At 45.3% G+C, this 23,593-nt stretch overlaps 1 protein-coding gene and 1 long non-coding RNA gene across 10 annotated transcripts in view; one reads left to right on the forward strand and one right to left on the reverse strand.

The window, feature by feature from the left end:
- Positions 1-23,593, reverse strand: part of KALRN (kalirin RhoGEF kinase) — a 525,469-nt gene that overhangs the window by 72,170 nt on the left and 429,706 nt on the right. The window contains exon 1 of one of the 9 annotated variants that reach the window (XM_064451198.1): positions 10,146-10,528. The exons of the other annotated variants lie outside the window; for them this stretch is intronic. Coding sequence (XP_064307268.1) covers positions 10,146-10,227 — 82 coding nt within the window. The 5' untranslated portion in view covers positions 10,228-10,528. Of the gene's footprint in view, positions 1-10,145; positions 10,529-23,593 lie in introns of those variants that run through there. 9 annotated transcript variants of the gene reach the window in all.
- On the forward strand, positions 4,813-8,671 carry LOC135313350 (uncharacterized). Its single transcript, XR_010372979.1, has 3 exons — positions 4,813-4,954; positions 5,434-5,706; positions 8,083-8,671. It is a non-coding gene; the product is annotated as an uncharacterized LOC135313350 (long non-coding RNA).

Below are 23,593 nucleotides of genomic sequence, written 5' to 3' on the forward strand. Positions count from 1 at the left end.
AGGACTATCAGTTAGACTTATGGGAAGCTTAAATTCACTCAGCTTAAGTAGGAAAATCAGAACATCACTTGCCATCCCATATAACAGGGCTCACGTGATCTACGTCTTGGTTTTATATTTGACAGTTCTCCAGGGGAGAGAACAGATCTGTGAGAAACCTTCCCCATGGTGCTGGCCAACAAGTTTATAAAATTTCAGGTGATGAAATCACTACTACACTCTATCTGCATCATCAAGAAAGATGGGACAGGAACTTGAAGTCTCAGCATCTGCTGCACAGGAACAGGAAAGCTCTCTGCAGCACCTGCCGACGTCTCAGCCTTCTGAAGCTGTGTGAGTGACTTGACCCAGCCACCAGCCTTCCCAAGAAGGCTAGTCCTGAGAAACTCATTGATTTTGACTTCTGGAGGGCCACACGGAGCCTCCCATGGCTTTTACAGTGCCTACACCACTGCTCCTTACCAGCAGCCTCCTCATGGAAAAAATTCTACATTCAGCTTAGCAGAGATGTGAAAAGGTGCAGTGCATAGACTGCACTGCTCCATTCCCAGCTGCATCACTGCATCTAATCACAAATAGCTGAAAAAATGCTCTACCACGCAACATGTCTCATAAGTGATTATCATTACAAAGGCCATCTTCACTATTCTTCACTATTGCTGAGTAGTTGCTTTCTTTTGGCCCCACCTTTCAACATAATTAAGAAAAAGAAACACTGATTTGAACACAGCAACAAGGGCTGGACTGGCCTACCAGCAGAGGCTTTTTGATTCTGGAAAGACTTTGTCAAATGCAGGTGATCTCTTACTGCAATGTACAATGTCTGATCCCAGACATCCACCTGCCTGATAGTTTAGGATCTCCAGGACAAGTGACTGCAGTGAATATTCAGCGAGCATTAGCCTTTAGATATTTGTCTGGAGCTTGCCTTGCTTGAGGCTTTTCTTAGACACACTGCCAGATCAAATTTTACAGCAGCACAGCTCTGAGCAGCTACAGCCCTCCCTGAGCAGCCTGGGATGTTCAAGCCTAAGTAATTTCTCTGATACTAAGACAAAGTCAACTAAGACGCTGCTGTCTGCTTGGCACCTACACCCTGGCAGGAGCTGTGCTCTGCTATTGCAGAGCTGAAGTTACTGCTGTAACATTCAAAGTGCTTGCCTCCTTCTTTGCCTAAAGCTATGGTTTCCCTTTTGGCTGCCTTAGAAAGGATCCCTGTTGATTAATACTTATTCCATTTCCTAAAGAAATCTATTCAGCCTCCACATGTTTCAGCTGAGAGCGATGTTTGAATATCATGTTGATCCTCAGGGTTCAAACTACAAAAGGTACAAAGAATACCAGACTTGAGGCACTTCAGTGGTATTACATGTGAATCATCTTTTTACATCGTACCACTCAGATACATGTGGATCTAAAATACATTTGCATTTCTAATTAAAACAGATTACCATTAGTAACTAAAGAACGTCTTAAATCAGAATCCTTAGGCCATAAAAGCTAATTGCATGATGCTAAAACTGGATTTCAAAAATACACATATTATACCCCCTGCAGGATTAATTAGGCAACATCTCTTCAAAAGAGTTCTCAAAAGTGTATTTATTCAGCATGTGGTTAAATTATACTGGGTTGTGCAACACTTTTCATAGCCTGCCTTGGCGCACGCTTCTGCAGCACCAGACAGCTGGGGCCTTGTTCGTCAGGGGTGCTCAACATGGCAAATCTGATTCGGGACTGCAGCGAACCCCAACTAATGAGAAGGAACACACATGCTGGTTCATGCTTTCTGCCTCACAACCACCTAGATGCTGCCTTCACCCCCAATACAATCCTGCTGCTCCCCGCTGAACAGCGGGGGTTGCTTTAGCCAGAGTTAACTGGTGCTGCTGAAAAAGACGATCTTGGATAAGTGTGTGATGTGCTTCCTAGGACATGCAGGCCTACAAAAAGGCTGAAATCAGCTGGTAGATATAAATCTGGAAGCTATAACTGCCGATTATTTGATGCTTATTTTGTCACCAATTTCCTATGTGACCTCAAGAAAGTTTCAGAGCGCTCACTGAACTGTAATGTGTTTTCAGATAGGTTAACACTGTACTGCATGCCTTGGGGATGTAAGAAACCTCTGATCACTGAAGCTGCATGTGCATTAGGAAAGGAGAAGAAAAAACCCAACACAGCATAACAGGGCACATCCTCGGCTGCTATACTGTGTAGCTGTAACTGTCAGCAAGCCTAAACTCCATGAGAAAGTGTCCTCAGTGCACATAGCTGTAGCTGAGGATGTGCCACTCTCAGCCCTCCTTGTGCGCTCAGAGCTGCTTGCACCATGTGAAATCTGGATGTGGAAAAATGCCCAGAAAACATAACTGTGGAAACACCTCCCAGGTCACTAAATCCAGTCCCTTCTTCACAGGTACATCTCCTTCCAAAATGTTTACTTCAGTGCTGTCTTGTGCTAGTTGAATAAGGGATCTTTGCTCAAGACTGACATACACACTGTACTTGTGCTTTCTTATATACAAAGGCATTAAATATCTATGATAAATTTACAACCTTCCAATACAAAAGATAAAAATCTCCACCAGAAACCACCAACTGGTTCCTCAGGATCACATGTGCTAATGCGTTCCCAGCAGGTCTGGCTCCCCAGCTTCACCCCTTTGAGCAACTTTACAGGCTTGCACAGCCTAGAAGATAATTTTGCAGGGATCCAGGATTTCAAAGTTGTTGAGCTGTACCAGGACGAGCGATGGCTGTAGCACATGGAACAATGTGCATTGGGGTGCAATAAGGGCAACAGAATAGCAATTACTAACTCCTCATGTGGCAACACACGAAGTGGGATATGTATTTTTCCCGTTTCCCAAAAATACTGAGCAACCACGGTTCCCATACAGTAGAGGAGCACCTGTAAGCTTTGGGACGTGCTGGGAGGCAAGGGAGTAAGAAACCTGCCAGAGCTGTACTGGGCTTTCTGCAATGTGATGTTATGCATGCTATATTAGAGAAAAGCAAATGACAAGTACGTAAACTGAAGCATATATAATGGCTCTCTCCCCATCAACGAGAAGAAAACCCCAAGGTTGTTCTATTATTAACTGCTGTAATTCAGTTTGCAGTTCTATTTCTCATCTCATTGGACTTCACTGGTAAAATCTTCATATTTTGCTCTAATTAACTGAAAGGAGCCCAGGTGACGTGCGTGGTTTCCGTGCCCTCAGCCTGCCAGGGAGAGGACTGCAGGGCTGGTCCAGGACAGAGGCTGACAGACTGAGAGGCACATCACACTCAACAGGAGAGCCAATGGGACACACTAACTACCTTTAATCCAAGGAACGGTTTGTGTTTCAGCATAAGCAGCCACATCAAACAATATGAACTAAAAGCAAACACGTTAATTTTTGATTTGTGGTTTTCTAGTGGGAAAGAACATTAGCCATGGGAGATGTTTTCGAGCACATCTTGTTAGGTATTTTCTAATAATTCTTTACATGTGCTAAAGGCCTACTTATGATCTAGAGATTTTTTTAAGAAAACAGCCAGATGTGCTTCTGTAGTTGTTTTTAAAAGTCTCTCTACATGAAATTGAATTGTGTGATGCAATACTAGCAATGCAACTGTTCTGCAATAGCAACTGATACGCAGTGGCTAAACTGGCAGAGAACTGGATTTCCTTACTGAATTGAAACCACACCTGCCGATTCCTACTGTAATCAATAATTGCCCAACCAATCTTTTCTTTTGAAAAGAAATTGCCACTTTTGCCAAAGATGAAAATGTTTTCGTAACATTGCCTGTTAACAGACAAGAATTACACTGAAACGTAATAGTGTTCTGGTGTGTTTGAGAAGTATCTTGATGCTATTTTTAGATTTAAACATTTTGAGGTTTGGCTTTTTTTCACTTTGAAATGATAGAGTATTTTTCCTAATACATACACAAGGTGTGTGCTGAAACATAACCATTTGGGGGGGGGGGGGGGAAATCCTTCTGTGGTCATGTGAAATAACTATCCTTTTTGTTTCTGGGGCTAAACCACAACAGCTTCAAAATGGACAGATTTTATTTCAGCATCTGTGCATGGAATTCCTAAACAATACATTTATCTGGCACTTATTTTATAGGAAAGCAGCATGTTTAGTTGCCCCATGTTCTTTGCAGTGAACAGGGAGTTACCCAAGCTATATTTTTCACAATTATCTGTTCCCTCTCCCTTAGAATAAAGTCGCCCTTCTTCAGGCTTTTGACAAGATGAATAAAGCCTTGTGAATTCTTACATGCTTCTTGGAGCAAATGGGAAGTTTAAGAGCTTTGCCTGCATAAAAGTAAACCCCGCGTTTCTTGAAAGCCAGATGAATTTATGAAAGTTGAAAACAATGCAGCAATCTGAAAAATAAAGATCCCCACCTTGCATTCACCCCCAGACTAGTAACTGAAAGCTGATCTTTACAGAAGCTTTTGCTGTCTATGTTACACATAAGAATTAAGATCTGAAATATTATTTTCTGTGTAACTTTTTTCACATCCTGTATATAACCATATCTCAAAAGATAAGGCTGCAAGATCAGTCACAAAAGGGAGACTCAAAGCAGGAGGACATGGGGCTAGCTTGTGTTGGGAGAGTTAGAGTTGTCTAGCAGTGTGCGTAAGTTTCAAAAAAGAAAAAAATAACACCAGTGTTACTTGGATCTTGGGAACTGAGAGAAAGTTGTTAAAGCATCTCGAACACTGGTACTGATATGATAAACATCAGATTTACAGAAAGTGGCGGGCCAAAGGTGAGAGCGGTGAGCAGAGAGTCACGTGCAACAACCAGCGCTTTGAAAAACCTCAAGCTTCCTGTGCTCTTGGACACTTTGTATTTTACAGTAACACAGACCCACTGAAAACATGACCTGTTGTATCCATGAACAAGGCTTCTACCCTCAAAAAAACCTCCAGTCAACAGGTAAGATTTAACAACACTTAAAACTAAATAATCCTAAAAAGAGCTCATTGTTCCCCCAGCCTGCCAACGGAACAGCGGCCACCCTTCTTCATCTGTCCACGTTCAGAGGTTGCTTATCAGCCTCAGGACGTCTCCTGCTGAAATCCTCCTACGTCTCATTGCCATGTTCAAGGGATGACATCCCCACACACCCAAATACTAACAGGTTCAGACCAGTGAGTCTTCATTTACCTCAAAAGACTGGCATTGGGACTATCAGGCATGCTTTTGGGACACGCTTAACTCAGAACTATCTGTCAGGAGGGTGTAGAGCAGGTGTGGGAAAGCACGTTTCCACACTAACAAAAAGGGCAATATTTTTGCTAACAGTGTTCACCTTGTCATGTTAATCCTGCTTGCTCAACTGAGCAGCATTTTCATCAACTCTTTTGTCCCTTCCAATAACTATCTGCCGTGACCTACTCTGACTCCTGACTCAGCCTGCAGAGGTGGGAAAACACAGGACTTGGAAGATGTTCCTGTCATGGGCTTACCAGTTTGCTCTGAATAGAAATGGAAGAAAATAACAACTCTCCCAAACCTCACCGCAGCCATTTGCTTGTGAACCTGCCAGGAGAAAGAGCTGAGCGCAACTCTGGCATGAGAGAGAGAGACTGCCCACAGAAGACCAGTACACTTGATCCTCTTGACTTTACTGAGATGCAACTAATGAGCAACAGATGGGCTTCACCCAAGGAGGGTATTTGCAGAAGGTAACAGTTTCCTCATATTTCTCATTCAGGAAGGACCAGGAAACTAAGGGAGCTTTGGTTGACACCCTTAAGTTTACTATTGTTTTCTCCTCTGCTTCAGTTACAATGGAACTGCTTTAGCCATGCATTTCATTATACTTTACACAGTGTAAACATGGCTCAGCCTGAAACACTAAATAGAATATATTCAAATTAGGAAACATTACAGGCTTGAATATATTACTGCAGATCACACTCTTGCTACCACTCAGCACAAGGGTACCAGTTCCCTTAGCAAAGCCCTGCAGCTCGCTGTAACAGAGTCAGAACCTTCTATAAAAAGCACCATCAGATCTCATTTTTTACCTAATGAAGAAATAACTTTTATTAACATGCTGTTGACAGCCCTTGTAATGATGCTGGTTTGCCCAACTTCCAGTTAAGGCTCTGTTTCTCACAAGCTAGCAAAGACGTACAAGGTGGCTGGCTGAACTCCCTTCACTGCACATTAGTCACCATCACTCTGTCAAGAGGGGCTTACTTTGTTAATCTCACAGCAAAGAGGTTCACCAGGCTGAGCCAATAACAAATCAAAGACTCTGGGAAGGATAGCAAGAAGAGAAAAAGGAAGGAAGGAAAGAAAAGAGGCAGTAAAACAAAAAAAAAAAATGCAGAAGGAAGAGCAAAACTGTAGGAGACAGGAGAGAGGAGAAGCTGAAGGGATAGGAAATTTAAATCGGAGCTTTACCAGGAGCTTAGCACAGACACAAATGCACTCAATCTTTCAGTTTTAACACACTGAGATTAAAGGTTTGACATTCAGATTAAGTTTCTTTTGTGCTGAAATGGAAAGTTTGGATACAACTGGCAGCCTGCTCAGATGAGCAACTGTTCAAGGAGGCAGAGGGATATGTTCTTTATGGGAGCCGATATGACGCATCCATTTGATTCCATCTTCCCTTTTTCTGGCTACCCTTAAGTAAAGAGTGTTTTCTATTCTCACCTGAAGCCACTCTGCAGCCACGTATTACCTAGAACGGGATGTAAGGTGTTGTACTGTAAAGTTATGCTGACAATAGATTACTTTCAACCGCTGACCCTTTTCTTCGGGCTGCACCCGATGCACTCATAGCTAGCTTTTCAAGTCCAGTAGATGGGAACATCTCCTTGTGCTTGAAGAAAACCATTGAATCCACCTTGTTAGTGCTTGCCACCCTCCTGGTGGCCTCTAGGGCAATGAGACACCAGCGTGCTCCAGGTAGGGCTAGAACTGAATGAGCTGAACTACTACAAAGAGATGTCCTCTAAGTAAGGCCCAGGGTATAACACAACACACAAAATTAAACTTCTAGGTTAAATCTGAGCCACTGACTAGTCTTTACAGCCCTCTGTGCATCAGAACCTGGAGTTCAGTCTCCACCTGACCCAACCTCCATGCACCCACTGCTGAGCTTCAGAACTCTGCACTGAAGATAGCGCAGAGAAATGGCACTGACCCGCTGGACTTTGCTCTGTGTTTAAAGGCAACACAGTTTTGACCTTGTCACATTCGAGGCATGCAACTGACTGTTTGCTTCAGAAAAGACATTTCACAAAGCAAGAATCCCTCCAATTTCTTTGCTTTCCCTCATCATGACCCTTTTAAAGGAGCCTCCAATCTGAACCACATAGATAACGGAGAAGATGGACTCCAAGTTAAAAGAAAATAAGGTATATTCAATTGCAAATCCTGGACTGATTTCTAAGGAGAATTCAATGACTCTGCAGTTATCAGAAGACCATCAGAATTTGAACCCTCTTATCGTTCAGCTTTCAGGGCAGATCTGCAGCACTAAGAGGCATCCCATTACTCTAGGTCACTTTGCATTTGTGCATTTAGGAGATAACTGCAAAAAGCCCTGCTTGCCCACTCTTGGCTGATTAAGACCGTTGGCCTACAGGCTGTGCAAGTCTACTGCTCTTAGCTACCCCTTTTTATGGCTGCAAGCAACAGAGTCTAGCTCTGAGGCACTGCTATATTAGGATTCATACCTCTTCATACTTCAGAACAGACAAGTAGTCCTTATTTAGTTCATGCAGGGGACTGTCGGGGTCAGAGCAAAACTACAAATGGTGCTAAGTGTCAGTTGCTTTCTCTGGATGGATCCCAATAGCTTTGTACATGGGCACAGCTGACGAGATCAGAAACTTACCAAGAGAAACAAGTGAAAAAGCAGTATCAACGAACGTCTCTACTGCTGCAATAGCAGGATAAGACTGATGCAAAAGCGTAGTTTGAGTTATCTGTTAAAATCCTTCAGAGAAATGCCCAGTTACACAAAATGTATGTATTTCATTATATACTGGGGACCTAGGGTTTGGGGTTTTTTTCAGCTCTGCATTATTGTTGCTATGTAGGAGATCAAGCATCCACACCACTTCCAAGCTCCACGGCACAAAAAGCACTGACACAGCTTGTACTGACACAACCTCTGTTCCAGCATAGCCTGCACGCTCATCTTCTCAATTTGTCTGACCGGATGGTTCTTATTGGCAAAAGAAAACCTACTCAGTTGTTGCAAAAGATCAAGATACATCAGGCATCTGTCACCAGGAAAAAGCAGGGCCGCATTTCCAAAGGCAACGGGAAGGTCATTCATGGGGCAGCAGTGAAAACAGCTCCAGGCTGCTTCGCATCCACCTTAAATACAGTCACCTATTTGCGCTGCAAGTCTGACATCAGTGAGAAGCCCTGGGACGAAGAGCGGCTCCCCAGAAGCAAAGATGATCACTGACAATGCAGAATACATTAAGTTAGAGCTTCAAAGGTTTGTTTGCCACATTGAAGCATCTCCAAGTTTAACAGCAGAAGCTGCCAACCGATGCTGTAGTCTGGGGGACCCAAATCCCTCATCAAATGTCAAGTTTGGTACCTGCTTATATTCAGGGAGTATTTCCACCATCTGACTACCTCTGCTTTTCTTTAATAAATACAGCGTAACAGATAGCCTTTTATAACTTTTTGCCCAGAGTTTACTGCCAAGGACAAGAGAAGAACTAAAGCGATCGGTATCACAAAACACCTTTTGTTACAAATCCGGTAAACTAGAACTGTAAACACAGTTAACATTCCAAAGGGAGAGAGAAGAGCTAGCTGTTTCCCCTTCCCCCTTCTAGAGACGTTTTGCAGGCAGGACAGGCAGCAGGGAGGTTTTGATCTGTTCGAATCAACATTTTGAAGACCAGAGAGCTTGAATACTGTTCCAAACCGCCGCATGGGCCAACACATTAAAGCACAGGCTGTCTGAGAGACTTGGCTTTCACAGTAATTTAGTACCACAACCTTTCTGTTAGCAGCCCTACCCTGCAAACAGGTTACATGTTCCTTCTTAGAGGCTGCAAAACGGCGGGGTTTTGTGCATTGACCTCAAGAGTCACGTCTTTGGCATGAAGTAGTGTGTTCTCCCCAGGCTGAAAAAGACCAACATCTTATGAAATCATGGCAAACCTCATTACCAACTGGTTTGCCGCTGTCACTACATAAGCGTGACTCTAGTCCAACAACCGGGGAAACAGGGCTCCTGTACCGCAAACATGTGCCTCCAGAAATTAGCAAGCCCACCCGTCCTCAAAGCCATCTTTATCTGGGGATGCACGAATGGGTTCCGCGACTACCAATAAAACCTGCATTTAAAAGCTTTAGTTTTAAAAGAAAGGATCCAAACCAAAAGAAAATGCAGGTTTGGTTCGGGACGTTTTAGCCCGGCCATTCAGAGAACAGGAAACACTGAAACACCACAGACACATCTTCAGTAAACTCACATTATCCAGAACAAGTTCAAGAGCCATATCACAGCATAAAGACTGCAGGCTGGGAAACGTTCAGTCAGCCCATCTGAGCTGCACTGTTCCTTGTAAAAGCCAGATTTTTATTTTATTTTTACAAGGCGCTCTAGCCGCCGTGGCTTTCCCACATCTCTCTCAGCGTTTCAGCTCAGCCAGCTTGCCCAGACCTTCCCACAACACCATTCAGAGATTTGTGAACTGTGAGAAACAGATGTTCTCAAAGCATTTTGCGCCTATCCAAGCCCAAAAAAGACTAGAAAGGGAAAGGGAAAAAAAAAAAAAAAAAAAAAGAGCTCTCATTTAAGCAAATATTTCTCCCCGCCCTATTGACCCTCCAGTCCCAGGGTGTTTCCTACTAGGAACAATAAAATATATCCCGTCAGCGTGAGCCCTCTCCCTCGCGGTGCCCGCGGCCGGCCCACCCGCCCCTCCGGGCACCCCGCGCTGCCGAGGGGGCTGCGGGGCGCCGAGCCCGGCTCCCCCCGCCTCCCCCGGCCCCGGCCCTCCGCTCGGCCCCGCAGCAGAGCGGGCCGCGGGGTTGGGGGGATGCTGCCCCACCGGGGACACCCCTCGGCCCCTGGTGCCTGCCCCGGCCCCCCGGGGGGCCGCTCCCCGCACCCCGGGCCCCCACCGACCTTTGCAGCAGCAGCAGCAGCACTTCGCCAAGAGCCATCCTACACCGGAGCGGGCGGGATAGCCGCGCCTGCCCGCTTTCATGCTGCCTTCGGGCTGCTCATGGCAAGGAGCCACCGGCCCGCTTGGGAAAACAACAAATCGCAATTAAAAAAAAAAAAAAAGCCTTAAAGCAAAAAAAAAAAAAAAAATTTAAAAGTAGCCGTGATAAGGGGCCGCGCCGCCCGCGGCCGCGGCGCCCACCCGCCGCTGTCCCCGCCGCGCCCGGTGCGCACCTCCGGGGGCGGAGCGGGGCGGAGCGCGGCCCGCGGCCACCGCACCGCCTTCTGCCACCGGGCGGCGGCGGGCGGAGCGCCCGGGCACGGACACGCACCCGCGGACACGGCCCGCACCCGCGCCCGGCCGGGAGCGAGCGAGGGAGGGAGGGAGCGAGGGGGCGGGCGGCCGGAGGGGGCTCCCGGAGGGGGCTCCCGCCTCTCTCGGCACGGAAAACGAGTTTTCGGGGATGTGGGTCGGTGGGGGGCGGGAACGCTGCAGCCGCGCTGCGGCGGGCGGCGTCCGAAGTCGGCGGCGAGAAATAAAAACTGCCTGGGAGGAAGTTTGCCAAAGATCTGATAGGTTGTGGAGGCGGGGGGTTCCTCCAGAGTCTTTAAAAGGCAAAACTTGTATCGCTGTGGGGTTTTTGTTAAAGTTTGCAACCTTTTTTTTCCCTATTGCCGTTCCTTAGCTTAAGCTTCTGACAGGTAGAACTTTTTACAACTAGTTGAAAGCACTAGCCCGCCTGTTGTGACCCCAACCGCTCTGCCCGTCTGCCCTCTGCAGCAGGAGACCTGCCTGAAGCGCTGTAGGGTAAATGCTTACCCTTCTGACACACGGACCGAGACGCCCGAAATCCAGAAGCACACCTTGCTTTGGAAGGTGCCAGCCTCCTGTGTTACGATTTCCCACCTAAAGCATGGAAAACTGGAGGTGCCAAAAACGTCCAAAACCTTGCTGGAGGCAGCTGGTAGGAGAGGTCGGGCAGGATTCCAGAACGGCAGCATCATAGTTTTGCACTCTCCCATCGAAAGCTGAACAAACCCAACAAGGTGCTTCTCCCAGGCATAAATACATTTCGAGAGGGAAAAGCAGAGGGGAGATGTGCTGTGCTTCGCGCCTCTGCGTGCCAGGGCTTCAGCGCGAGCGGGCATAGCTGCACCGATGCCACACGCTGGTGGTCTGGCTTTCAGTTTGCTGCATAATGGATTTGGAGTAAGCAACACTCCTGTGGGGCCAAGGGCTGTTTCTGGACAGGTGGTGAGGGCTGTGGCTTCAGCACAGTGTTCACAGTTCGGTTGCACCTGTATGAGGGCTGCTGATGGCCAGGGAGAGGCCTGTGCTGCGTGATTTCATGTAGCTGCCAGGTGGGTTCCTGCGGACCCTAGAGCCGTGCTGGCAGAAGGGCCCCAGTACCTGGTGCCAGGAGAGTGCCAGAGACCCTCCCTGACAGACTCCCTCCACCACAACGGCAAATATGAAACCTTCCTGCTTTGCCTCTGGCTGTGCTGTAGGAACTGTTCTTTGACTACAGCTTTACTGGAAGTACTGGCAACCTCATAAAAAGCCTGGAGCATGCAAAATATTCCTGCCAATGCCCTTGAGCACCAGGGTGCTTTTCAATACATAGGAACGAAGGGAACCTTAACTCCGTTTCCACTTTGCTGTGTGTTGTGTCTTTCTTTGCCTTGGGTATTTGCCTATCTGGGAGATGCAAGGGAACGTCTGCGGGTGCACTCAGAGTTCTTGTGCCTGTAGCAGGGAGATAATATGTCTCACTGGAAGCAGAAACCGCAGCTGCAGCTGGAGAAGGAAGAGCTGGACTGGGAACCAGTTAGGACATCCCCACCCTTCTGCACCTCTCCCTTTCCCTATAGACTGTTTGTCCCTGCCATGCACCCCAGGCAGCAGCTCTTTCAGCTGCCTGAAGTGCCAGGTAGTAAGAAGGCACCAGCTTAGGGCCTCTGAGGGATTCAGGAAACTTGAGGCAGGGCATTTTTGAGAAGGCAGCTCTTCACTTCTCTGCTTTCTGCTTCATACCGCAGCTCTCCCTTTTCTAATCCACTCTCTCATACCACGTCCAACCTTCTGCCCTATGGGTTGGCTGCCTCCCACCTAAACTCATCCTGCTTTGTGCAAACAGAACAAAGGGGTAAGATGAACATGCTCTTCGTTGGCATCTTGCGGTTCATGTAGCCTCTGCATGGAAGGGCGATATGGGCTCTGCGGCAGCAGTGCCCGTGCAGGGCCTAGCATGCTGGAGATCTCCTCTTGGAAGATTTAAAAAGTCATCATAAGAAAGCCTTAGAAGGCTCCTCATTTAAGAAATCGGGAAACATCCCAAAAGTAGCATTTCACCCCTAAATTCCTGCGACTCTCAGAAGAGCTGGCTGCTGTGAGGACGCATCTTGGAGGCAGCAGGCTGGGCTGCAGGGTGGGGGGGACCCCACAGGCTGCAGCCCCTGGAGTAGGGAGGCTGGAGGGGCTGGCAGGGACATCTAGTGGCAGAGCCAAAGCCTGGCATGGCAGAGGGGGACTCGACTGACCCCACTCGAGGAGCATCCGAGCCATCGGGCAAGAGAGAGCATCTGAGGAATGTGGTGTGTGTTATGCCAAAGGCTGGGCAGCAAAACTGCACTTGGGGGTGAAGTTTCAATGAAACAGTGCTTAGGTAGTGAAGTCTGAGACTCTCAGGAGGGTTTTCAAGCAAGTTTGTAGCTCTTGTAATTGCAAACAAACTTTAAAACGTAATTAGGGTGCAATCTCAGCTCTGAAAAACTGTTTGCTTAATTAAAACAGAATTGAAGTCATTATTGTGGGGGAAAGCAGGCTTCCCCCCCCCCCCCAAGTTACTCTTTAGAAATACATATATCTAGGCATACTCACTGATGGATTATACATGCAATAGATATACAAAATAAGGCTGAAAGACATATTCTTAATAATCACATCAATTAGCTCCTATAAAGCAGAAGAGGAGAAATATTGTGGGCACAGGCTATCTGAGCTTCAGCCCTGGCTGAGGAAGACTTCTGTCATCAGCATCAGTGGGAACTATGCTGCCAATTGTGTTCAACCTTTAGCTTCAAGTAGGGAGTTTGGCCTTTGGGAAGTAGAAAATTTGCAGAGATCACACGGGGGGAAAACATCTGCACGGCCCACTTGCCCTAGGTGAGGGGTGAGGAGGTGCTTGTCTGGGACTAGAAAGAATGCTTAACCTCACTTCCTATGTTTGCATTATATTTTTCATGTCCTTATGGGTCAGGGTGCATTAACATGTGACTCTGTGGTCCCTGAATAACCTGTATGTCCCCTGGCAAAGAAAACATTCCTGCCCTTGCTCTAACCTATGCCTGAGTCACAGAATTCTTCGAGGAAACATCTCCTGCACCACGCTCCAAACACAATTGCTGTTATCTGCAGTGGAGCGGCTGAGAACATTTTAGGGCCATGACTTGCTGCATCTGAAGCTAAGGCTATTAGCAGTGTGCCTGCACCACAGGCCAAGTATGTGCTGCCCTGTGCAATGCAGACGATGGGCGGGAAGTAATCTCAGCCTAACGTCAGGATGACGAGGAAATTAGGTCTGCTCTTAAATACACTTTTAGAAAGTCTCCAGGCATATGAGTTTCCTTCATACGAAATCTGAGAGAGTCTGTAGAAATTACTTTTGCTGTAGAGGGGAAATAAGTTCTAATACTTTACCCAGCCCTCCTGTGCAAATTTTGGGGTGAAAGATGGAACATACCAACCTTTACACTGTCTCCAGTGCTCCCTCATCCCTGCAGCACCTATCTGAGGGGCCCGTCTGAGGGAAACACAAGACAGTAACTAGAGGATGTAAACTGGCATGGCTTCATTTGGGTCAAGAGAAGATCACCCTGGAGGTCTGTAATGCAGAGCCGCAGCGACAACATTTCTCCCATAGTAGCAGGTACTGTTCCCTTCCCCCATCACATATATAGAGAGATGAACAATATAACAGCCATCATGTCAGGAGCATCTGTTCGTTAGTTATGCAAGTCAATCCTACATTGTGCTTTAGGGTGTAAAGTGATCTCTGCAGAAAATCCATCCCTATGGGCACCACTATCACTGAGTAAGATGTATTATGGCTGATTTATTTTTTTAATCCAATGAAGCTTAAGTATTAGTTACTCGTTTCTTAGGAAGGAATAGGAAACCAGCTATCTGACAGAAATAGCTCATGCATGGCAAAGGGAAGATGGATTTGTACAGTTTTAAATACATCATTTAAATATGTGATAGGACTTGCAGAGACATATTCAGATAGTGCAAGGACATGCAGGAAATTTAAGCTTTGTTAATAGGGAGAGTCAGGTCCCTCTGCAGAGCTGTTCAGATGGTGCAGGCAGGACAGTAAACATGGACGTGTCGAGAACCAGTCAGTGAGAAACACCAGGAGCAAGGCTAAGAAGTTAGCAGAACTTGTTTTCTGGTTATGGTCTTGTTTCAGTTTGCACAGAAATCAAGAGTTACACAGCAGCTTAAGGAGCCCAGCAGATGCTAGCTGACGAGTCTCATTACTGATTCTCCCACTTGCTTTCTGGGTGATTTTAGGGGGGAAAAATGGCCATTTCATGCCTCAACTTTCCTGTGTGCAATGAAAGGATATTAGCATTTCACGTTCCCTTTAAAGTGGTCTGAAACAGAGATTGGACATCTGACGCTGAACAGCAAGAAGAGTTGTTACAGCTTGATGTGTCTTGAAATGAGTGTGGCAAAATATGGCTCTGACATTACTGGCCTTTAGATTTAGTATTAAAAAGCACCTCGATCAATATGTCTTGCCTGTAAATGCTACTCGCAAAACCAGGTAAATCTGAAGAATTGGAGGGAAAGCAGATTGGCAGAGTGAAGCAGTCCTTGCTCAACCAGCACATTTCAGTACATTATTCTTGGCTCTAGCTCCAGCTATTTTCAACAGCACTAAACATTCATTAGGTTAAATCAAATGCATCACATTCTTTAAAAATAGCCAGAGCCTTGTCATGCCAGTTGGAAAAAACAACAACTTTATTGGGTATTAAAACAGATCAAATAAATTAAAAATAAATAAATAAATAGAGTCATATTCCTTCCTGGCACGAGGGAGCACAACTCCAAGGAGAGGTTTTTGGCTCCTCAGTTCAGCACAGTGGTAGGTAAAAAAAGAACATTCTCAACTAGCTAAAACAAACAAATTAAGAAGAAATATAGACAGTCCAGCACAAACTCCACACCGAACTGCAATGTAGTCATATGTTCAGCAAATGCTACAGTATATCACTCCTGATCCCTCTGCTGTAAACATCAGCATGGGATGGGGTTATGGCAACTTAGAAGAGTTGCCATGACCAAACAGCATCCTGGCCCACCAGCTCTACTGTAAAGCCTTAAAGGCCACAGCCAGGCCTGTCTGCTCTGGCTGAGATGGACCTCACCTTTATCTACTGTACAACCCACCTCTCCCAAACACCACAGGTCCCATACTGACACTAGCCTCGCTTTCTTTCCTAATTTACAACCCATCTTTTTAAATTTATCTTCATCCTATTAAGAAGAAAGAACCTATGATAAAAACAGATGATGTTTGGATACTTATCCACAAAAGTATCTTAAAGAGACCATCAGATGAACAGCACAAGGTGGATGGCTGTAAAGCAGGGTGCAAAATAAGACACATACACTTGCTTTCATGTGATTCAGTCTGTTTCAAGGGAACTTAGAGTTGCACCCAGAGTATTCATGTAGGTGTAATCTAGGGGATTTTCACCCACTCTCAGGAGCAGAACAGACCTGCAGAACATGTGCCCCTTCAACCTCCAGCCTAACCTTGCCTGTCAGATATCTCAGAACAGATTCCCACATTGTCCAGTTCCTCTCGTTTCCTGGGCACATGACCAATTCCATTATATATACAGCTTTTTCCTAAGCAGTAACCATTTTCTGATAGTGAGCTGCTTAAGAACATAGTTAGAGGCTGGCATACAGTCCTGCCCTGCTGCCTTCCTCCAAGATCTCAGCGCAGGTTCACCTGCCCTGGACTGGCTCTACTGCTTCAGCAAGGTCTTGTGTGAGCAGAGGGGATGTGTCTGACCTGCCAGCAGTACCACCAGATGAGCTACACTGAGATGAGGCTGCAGCAAAGAGCCTCATCTCAGAGGCCCCATAAGTGGAGTCATGTACCACCTTATATTAGTATGGTACCAATTGGTTGCTGGAGAGCTACGCTGTGGTGGACACATCCTGAACAAGCTACTGGTCAGAGTAAAAAGCCCAACCCTTCTGTAAAAAAGAGTGAAATAAAAATTTAAAGCAGGTGTTCCTTTCCTGAAGCACTTATCTCCGTTAGAGTAGAGGCTATCTTTGGGAGTTACTGCAATAGCCAATGATGGAAGACACAAAGCATTAAAGCTCTGCCTTTTGGACATATTTTGGCTCTTGTCTTACTGTGTTGGGCCTCAGAGGGGAAATCATGAGCCTATCTCAGCCCATCGTGGTCTGCTTTCCAAGATAAATAGGAGCCTCACCCAGTTGTGCATGACAAAGGTGAGTCGTTTTAGCAACTACAGACTAATAGTGTAAGGAAAGTATTCCTGACCTGCCTGTCTCAACTTGCCTGAGGTTGTTCTATTTGGATGGCAGAAACCACAGCTAATTTTCTCTTTAAATGGCATTTCTCCTTCCTTAGAGTAAGTTGTTACCTGCTTGGGTTTTTGTTGTTGTTGTTTTGGTCGGGTTGGGTTGGGTTTTTCTGGGGTTTTTTTTTTTTTTGTTTTGTTTTGTTTTTATGGAAGAGTATTCAGACTATTTTCCTGAGATGTTTTGCAGAAAATTGTAAGTTCTGTTCATCACCTAAGCCCCACCCAGTATCCAACACAGTTACGGTTCAAGGCAAGCTAAAAGAAAAATTTAAGAACTGGCACACACCATTTGCCAGTCAGAGAGGAAATTTTCTCTGTTCGGCCAGTCTGGAGAAATTGGACTGGAATTAAAATAAAATTAAATGTCAATATTGTAAAAGCTTTTATTTACTTAGGCCAAATTATTGCATTAACTGTATTTTCCATTTCCCCTTTTTTCTAGGGTAAGAAGAATGCAGAAGAGTTCTTACCAGGCAATGTTTAGGATGGCAAAGCTTTCTAATTTACAATACCAGATCTAAGACAGGCATAAAAGAATCTGTAAAGCTGTTATTGAAACTTATGGTGGGTATAAATAACAAGGGCACACATAACAGGCCAGCCTGCTGTGCGGAGAATTAAAAAAAAAAGGCTTTTAAGCTATTTTTATCAGCTGGTGGAATGACTGGCTAGAAAACAACCCCTCTGCTTTTATCAGTGTGGAGCACCTCTACCCGCTTTCATTCTTTAGTGTCCACAGACTAGCAATAATGGCATATTTAGGATGCTAGCTCTCTGACATGAGATTTCTGCTGATGTCCTGCACAGAAATGCAGCTCCTGGGAACATCAGTAAGCGATTGCTAGTCTAGCACCGAATACTCTAGAAATCCCCCTTCTGTTTGGTACCATCAGACATTCCCAAAAGCTAGACTTCTACACATTGGTGTTTCCAGTCACTGCAAGTCAGAAAAACCTGCTGTCCTTCTGTGGGAGGGACAAGTACATGATGTCATGGAGTATTTTTTAATTCCTGTGTTCAGCCGATCTCTCGGTATGTAACAGCTCCACATTACAGGATAGTTCCATGAACACTTTGAGTTGTCAAGAGCCAACAGCCCTGCCAAAATCCTTTGTTGCCTTTTCTGTCTCTCCCAGGTGCCTGCTCCTTCCTGCTGCTTCCCTTGTGCCAACAGAAATGTTTGTGCAGCCTCACAGTGAATCTGGTCTGCAAACAGATCCAGGTTAAAATTAACACAGGGTGGAATAAAAAATGTTCATTTTAGCGCAGATCGGTTCCTTGATCTGCTTTGGTTCTCCTGTCATTAATGTTCAGATTTTACTGCAAAGGCCTCAAGCTATACGGCTGATGCATCACCTGTACTGTTGTACTATCTCCTTGTCTCAGTGATCCCACCCACTGTGGTAGATCCTGGCTGCTCCAGTAGGCACAGGGCACTTATCTGATAATCAAAGAGGGTCAGCCTCCCCGCATGAGACAAAATGGGTACTTCCATCTGGCCAACTGTCTTCTTGCTCAGCAGAGCGAAGCATCAGCCCCCAGTGCTGCTGAGATCAGGCCCATCTCTGTTGTGCCTGCATGTCCTGTAGCATGTTTTATGATGGGAATCAGCAAGCTGATGGGGAGTGGAATGTGCATTTTTGCATCTTGTGTACAGGAAGACACATCTTTGAAATAAGGAATGGCACGAGCAGATTGAACATTGCAGAACGTGTATAGCTCCCAGGTGAAGGCTATGTACAAAGCAGCTGTCCTGTGGAGCAGCACTGTGTATGCGTAGCACAACTACAGCAGATTTGTCTGAACAGATGTGCAATGGCCATGAAGACTACTGGGGTATAAAGCCTGAACTACCTTCCCCTGCCATCCATGCACAAAACTTTTTTTAGTAAGCTTTTTCATGGGTTAGAATAGCCTTTCTGTGCAGCAAGAGCACCTCGATTCCTTCACACTGCATGAAACTTAACTTGACTTTTTCAGTCAGTGGAAGGAAAAATGTACTTATTTCACTGAGTAAGAGTCCTGCAGAGCTAATAAATTCTTCAGTGCTTTTCTGAAGAATGCCATTTGGTTCTTAAGACCGGAGTCTGTCCTCTGATTCCTAAATGCAATTTCCATAGATATCTAAGGAAACTGGGTATATATTCCTTGGCAAGATGCAGCTATTAACTTAAAATTCTGAAGATACATGAAATCTGCAGAGAAAATAAAGAGCTGGGTACAGTCTGGAAGGAGTAAAACTGAAATGTATGATGACCCAAAAATACTTTTTAAAAGTGTATCTTGAGTTGAAAGATTTCAGTGTTTCTCCCCAGACTCGAAAACAGAAAAATGCCCTTGAAATATGAACACTGGGTGCCACTATTTAACTTGTAATCTCTGTGGCTTTCAAAAGCAAAAGGCAATAAAAACTTGTAGTTTGGCATCAGGCAATTTAATGTGATTGGTGAGAAACATGGAACCTTAGGTTCACCTCATGAAAAAAGGTGCCACCAACACACGTGAGCTGCAAACTGCCTTGCTTAAGAGAAGTAGTCAGGGCTGCTTTATTACATGATGCGTTGGAGAGTATATTACTATTGTTTCTGTTGGAAGGTACACCTTTAGAGAGACTGGAGGCCATGCTAACCTTTACTGCAATATGTAAGCAATTATCTCTAGTATTATGCTGGGTAAAATTTAATTTGTATTTTGCAAACTCTAGGAAAAAAAAGTTACTTATTTCACTGCATTACCATCCTGAAAAATCAAGTTATTCAACACATTTATGAAGAATACATTATTCATACCTTTTAATAAATGCTCAGGACAACCAAAGACAAGAATGGTTTAACCTCTTATAATAAAAAAGAGAACTGTTCTTCAGCTGTTCTGAACTGAGAGACTTACGAAAACAGATTTAAAGAAAGTATAGTCAAATACGGACTCTGCCTTCATGGAAGGAAAAATGCAGTTCTGGAGTTAAAGGCAACATTTGTAAGAAGAGATAATATCTTTTATGAGACCAGTTAATATGAATGGAAAAAAATACACTGGCATTTATGTAAATAACCTCCTGCCCTAGACTTTTAGACCATCATAGCGACAGCAACATTAACTCTACTTTCTAGAATTTGTGATTAATCTGAACTAAGGAAAGTTGACATAGGTTCAGGCTCTTTTGTGAAATGTATAACCTGGGAATCACTTCTCTGACAAAACACTTGCGTAAATGACAGGAAAATCAGGCTTCTTGTGTCAGGATCAATATATCAAATCAGTGCAGTGTGCTGAAGCAGATATATAGAAACATAATTTCAATTACTTGAAATACATTATTTAATACATATGTGCTTTGCATAGTAGTTTGCCTATCTCCGGCTCAGACTGGTCAGGGAAATGGGATTTTTAGCAGAGCTAGTTCACTTCAAAACATACTCGTAAAATATTTGTTTAAGATTAGCAACGGAAGGACCAGCCCAGCAGTGTACAGGCCTTGCAGGGTGCAAATACTGCATTTAGGATTAGTCCCTTTAACTGTCTGGATGCTGAAAGAGGGAGGAGGCAACATTTTGGGGAAGCCAAAATCATCAGTCATTAGTATTTGTGTTACTTCAGTTCTTGCAAGTACCAGTTATAGGCCTAACCTTTGTGATGACGGTATCAAAAAGTACATCCACAGTTTGACATGAAGTTAGTAGGGATGTCAGGCATGAACCCAGAACCAGCAGTCTATTTTTCCGTCATGCTTAAACTTTAAACGTTTCAGGGAAAAGGATCAGGCAGTAAGTTATGGCATATTCATCAAGGCAGAAAACCATGAGGAACATAATAATGAATGGTGGCTTGCTGAAGCTGGTTACAGAGCAAAAAGCTAGGCAAACAACCCAGATCCCACTCTTCCCCCCCGAGTCCCAGATGGATTACAGTCCCGTGTCCATCTGTGAATCGGCTAAATTTAGTCTGGCCTCTGAGGAAACACAAGATGCGAGCCATCCACATGCTTCTGCCGCTCTTGCAGGATGACCTTCCTGTTAGCTCGATGGGCCAAGTGCTACAGAACAACTCTCCCCTTCCCACCATGTTATACGTATTTCAAGACACATGACTAAATACAGAGGAAATAGATTTTACTCAAGGAACTATTTTTATACCCTTCCTCCAGGCTGCTTGGTTTTCACTAATGGGGCAGAGGCATGGAGATGGTATGGTTGCTGCCTTCAGGTCAGAGCTAGTATAAAATATCATGCTACAAACTGAACTCTACTCTGCCTGACTGCTCTGGTGTCTGCAATGCACCAAGCTACCACAGCTCCAAGGAGGAGAAGAAACAGAAGGCATCTATAAGGCTCCTGCACAGTTAATAAAAAGGAAGAGGCGTTATATTCAGACCATTTTCAGTAGGTGCCTCCACTGGATAACTGTGCAGAGAGCCTTGGATAATACCTGACCTTACCTGGTCTCTTGAACATTGGTACCACCTCAGGAGCCCAAGCCCTTTCTCAGTACACCAACCATTGCTCAGACCCAATAAGCACTTTTTGTGGAGTCCCTTCAAAGGCCCCTCTCTCTTCTCTGACCCTGCTAACTCATGGGGAGGCTGTGCTCAGCCATTTTGTGAAAGGAGATGTGCTGGGATCGCTGGGAGAGCTGAGGACTGGGCAGGACAGGCCTTTCCTGGCTTAGGGTCCTCTGTATGGAAGATGCCTCTGGTCTTCCCCAGGCCATATGAGAAGCTGCACAGTCCATGTTACTCCAGGAAACTATCTCACCTAATTAAAAGTATAGTATTTACTGAGTAGAGCTGTCTTTGGCCTTTGCAATGTCCCAACAGTTGGGACATCAATATGTGAGCAACAAAAATTAAAGACTCCTTCTTCAGAATGTCTTTGAAGACAAGATTGGAAAATAGGACCAGTGTAGTCTTGTTTGTCCAGGTATGCACAGCTGGAGTCCTCTCAGATGACTTGTGGGGCCAGGAGAGGGCTGTGGCCACCCACCCACCCCTCGCCTAAGCAGCTAGGTCCTGGCAGCAGGGACTGGCTGGGACCTCCCCTTTTTCTGTAAGCGAGCTCCATCGAGGAGGGAGGTCCTTTCTTCTTTGCAGGATAGGGAAAGGGGTGCTCTGGGGCTTCTCAACACCTGTGCTGAGAAGCACAACCCTGTCCCATTGCCCACAGCCCTGAATATCTTGGCTGGCTTAACCTGGCCCTGGAAAGCATGGTCTAGCCCTAGGAAAGGAGGCTGGGAAGGCAGGACAACCAAGAGGGCATGGAGAATTTATGACCCTGGTCTTTCACAGAAGCTGTGGGAGGAAATGCAGTCCTGAGCCTAACGCAGAGAGGGACTCTGCATTACTTTTTTTTTTTGCTGTGGGGAAGCATGAAAATGCCTTCTAACAATGACTTTACAAGCAAACTTCAGCAGGACGTGAGAAACATCAAAGAGTTGGGAGAATGCATGGCTTTGTCTTGGCGACTGAATTCTCCTTCTCTGCCTCATCTTAAAACTCTTAGCCATGCCTCCCTGAGTGTTGCTCTCAACACCTCAGACAGAAATAAGGCAAGTGAAAAAAGGAAACAGGTCCAGGGAGACCATATGAGAAAGCCTCTTCAGAGCTGCTTTCCCTCTCTACCTTCTCCTCACTCCCTACAGCTCCAGTTCTCGAGAGGTAGACCCAGTCTGCCCTGCCAGCTGTACCACCATCTCTCTACAAAACAGAAGCACTGCAATAAGTAACTCTACCCTCTTCCAAAAACTGCCTCTCCAACAAACCCACAAGCATATCTAAAGGAAACAAATGATCCTTTATCCTGAGAGAGAAGATTCTTCATTTTGGAAATAGACATCTCATGAGCACCACTCTGAGCCGTGGTGCCAGGAGCCTGCGTAGCAGTGATACACGATGGTTCTTTCTGCAGAGACTAGTGCTTAACCCTTCTGAAATGTGAATGTTTCTGTTCTCTTACAGATCCACACAGAGTTTGGAAACATCCTGCACTACATTTTCACTGATGCTTTCCCATTTGACTCCTATTAGGGTGTTTCTGCCAGTATATCTCTTTTTTTTAGCTGGCCTTGACTAATCTGATGCTAAAACCAGAATGATTTATTACCTTGATAGGCAGCAATTCTATCCCATATTCAGTCACAGCCTGGGATGCTGGTGCCAGTATATTAATGATGAAATACAGGTGATCAATATGATATCTGCTACCAGGAAACCCTATTCTCTGAAAGCCTCCCAGCCAAATTAAGCAAAGATCCCAACGGTTCTATAAGCTATGCATTAGAAAACTGAGCATGAGCTGCACAATAATAAAGCTGTCAGAGACTGTAATGCCAGAAAGGGCCTTTAGTTCAGGTTCCCTGACCTTTATGCAATATCAGCTACTGAATTCTGTCCAGTTTTATCCTGTGCTCTCCCTATTTGCTGTACTCCCCAAGCTCCTCCTGGTACACACATAGTGAGGGTGACCTATGAAAACCATGGAAGAAGCAGCAGGAAAAGCAGGTCCCACATTAATAAAGGGAATCACACCCAACACATGGTGATGTATCCAAACATCACATACAGCATCAATGGTCTAATCCCGATCGGATCATTTGTGATCACAGTACACGTAGATTACAGCAGTGTGTGTATCACTCCACCACTGCTGAGTTTCTCTGCCAGACCCAATTTCTCTGCTAGACCAGGTGCTGAACCCTTTGGCTCATTTTTGATCAATCACAGCATTTTAAATTCCTTCCCTCCTTTTGTTTTTTTAATTTGGCAGTGAAAAAAC

The sequence above is a fragment of the Phalacrocorax carbo genome, chromosome 5 (genome assembly GCF_963921805.1).
Source record: "Phalacrocorax carbo chromosome 5, bPhaCar2.1, whole genome shotgun sequence".
Taxonomy (NCBI): Eukaryota; Metazoa; Chordata; class Aves; order Suliformes; family Phalacrocoracidae; genus Phalacrocorax; species Phalacrocorax carbo.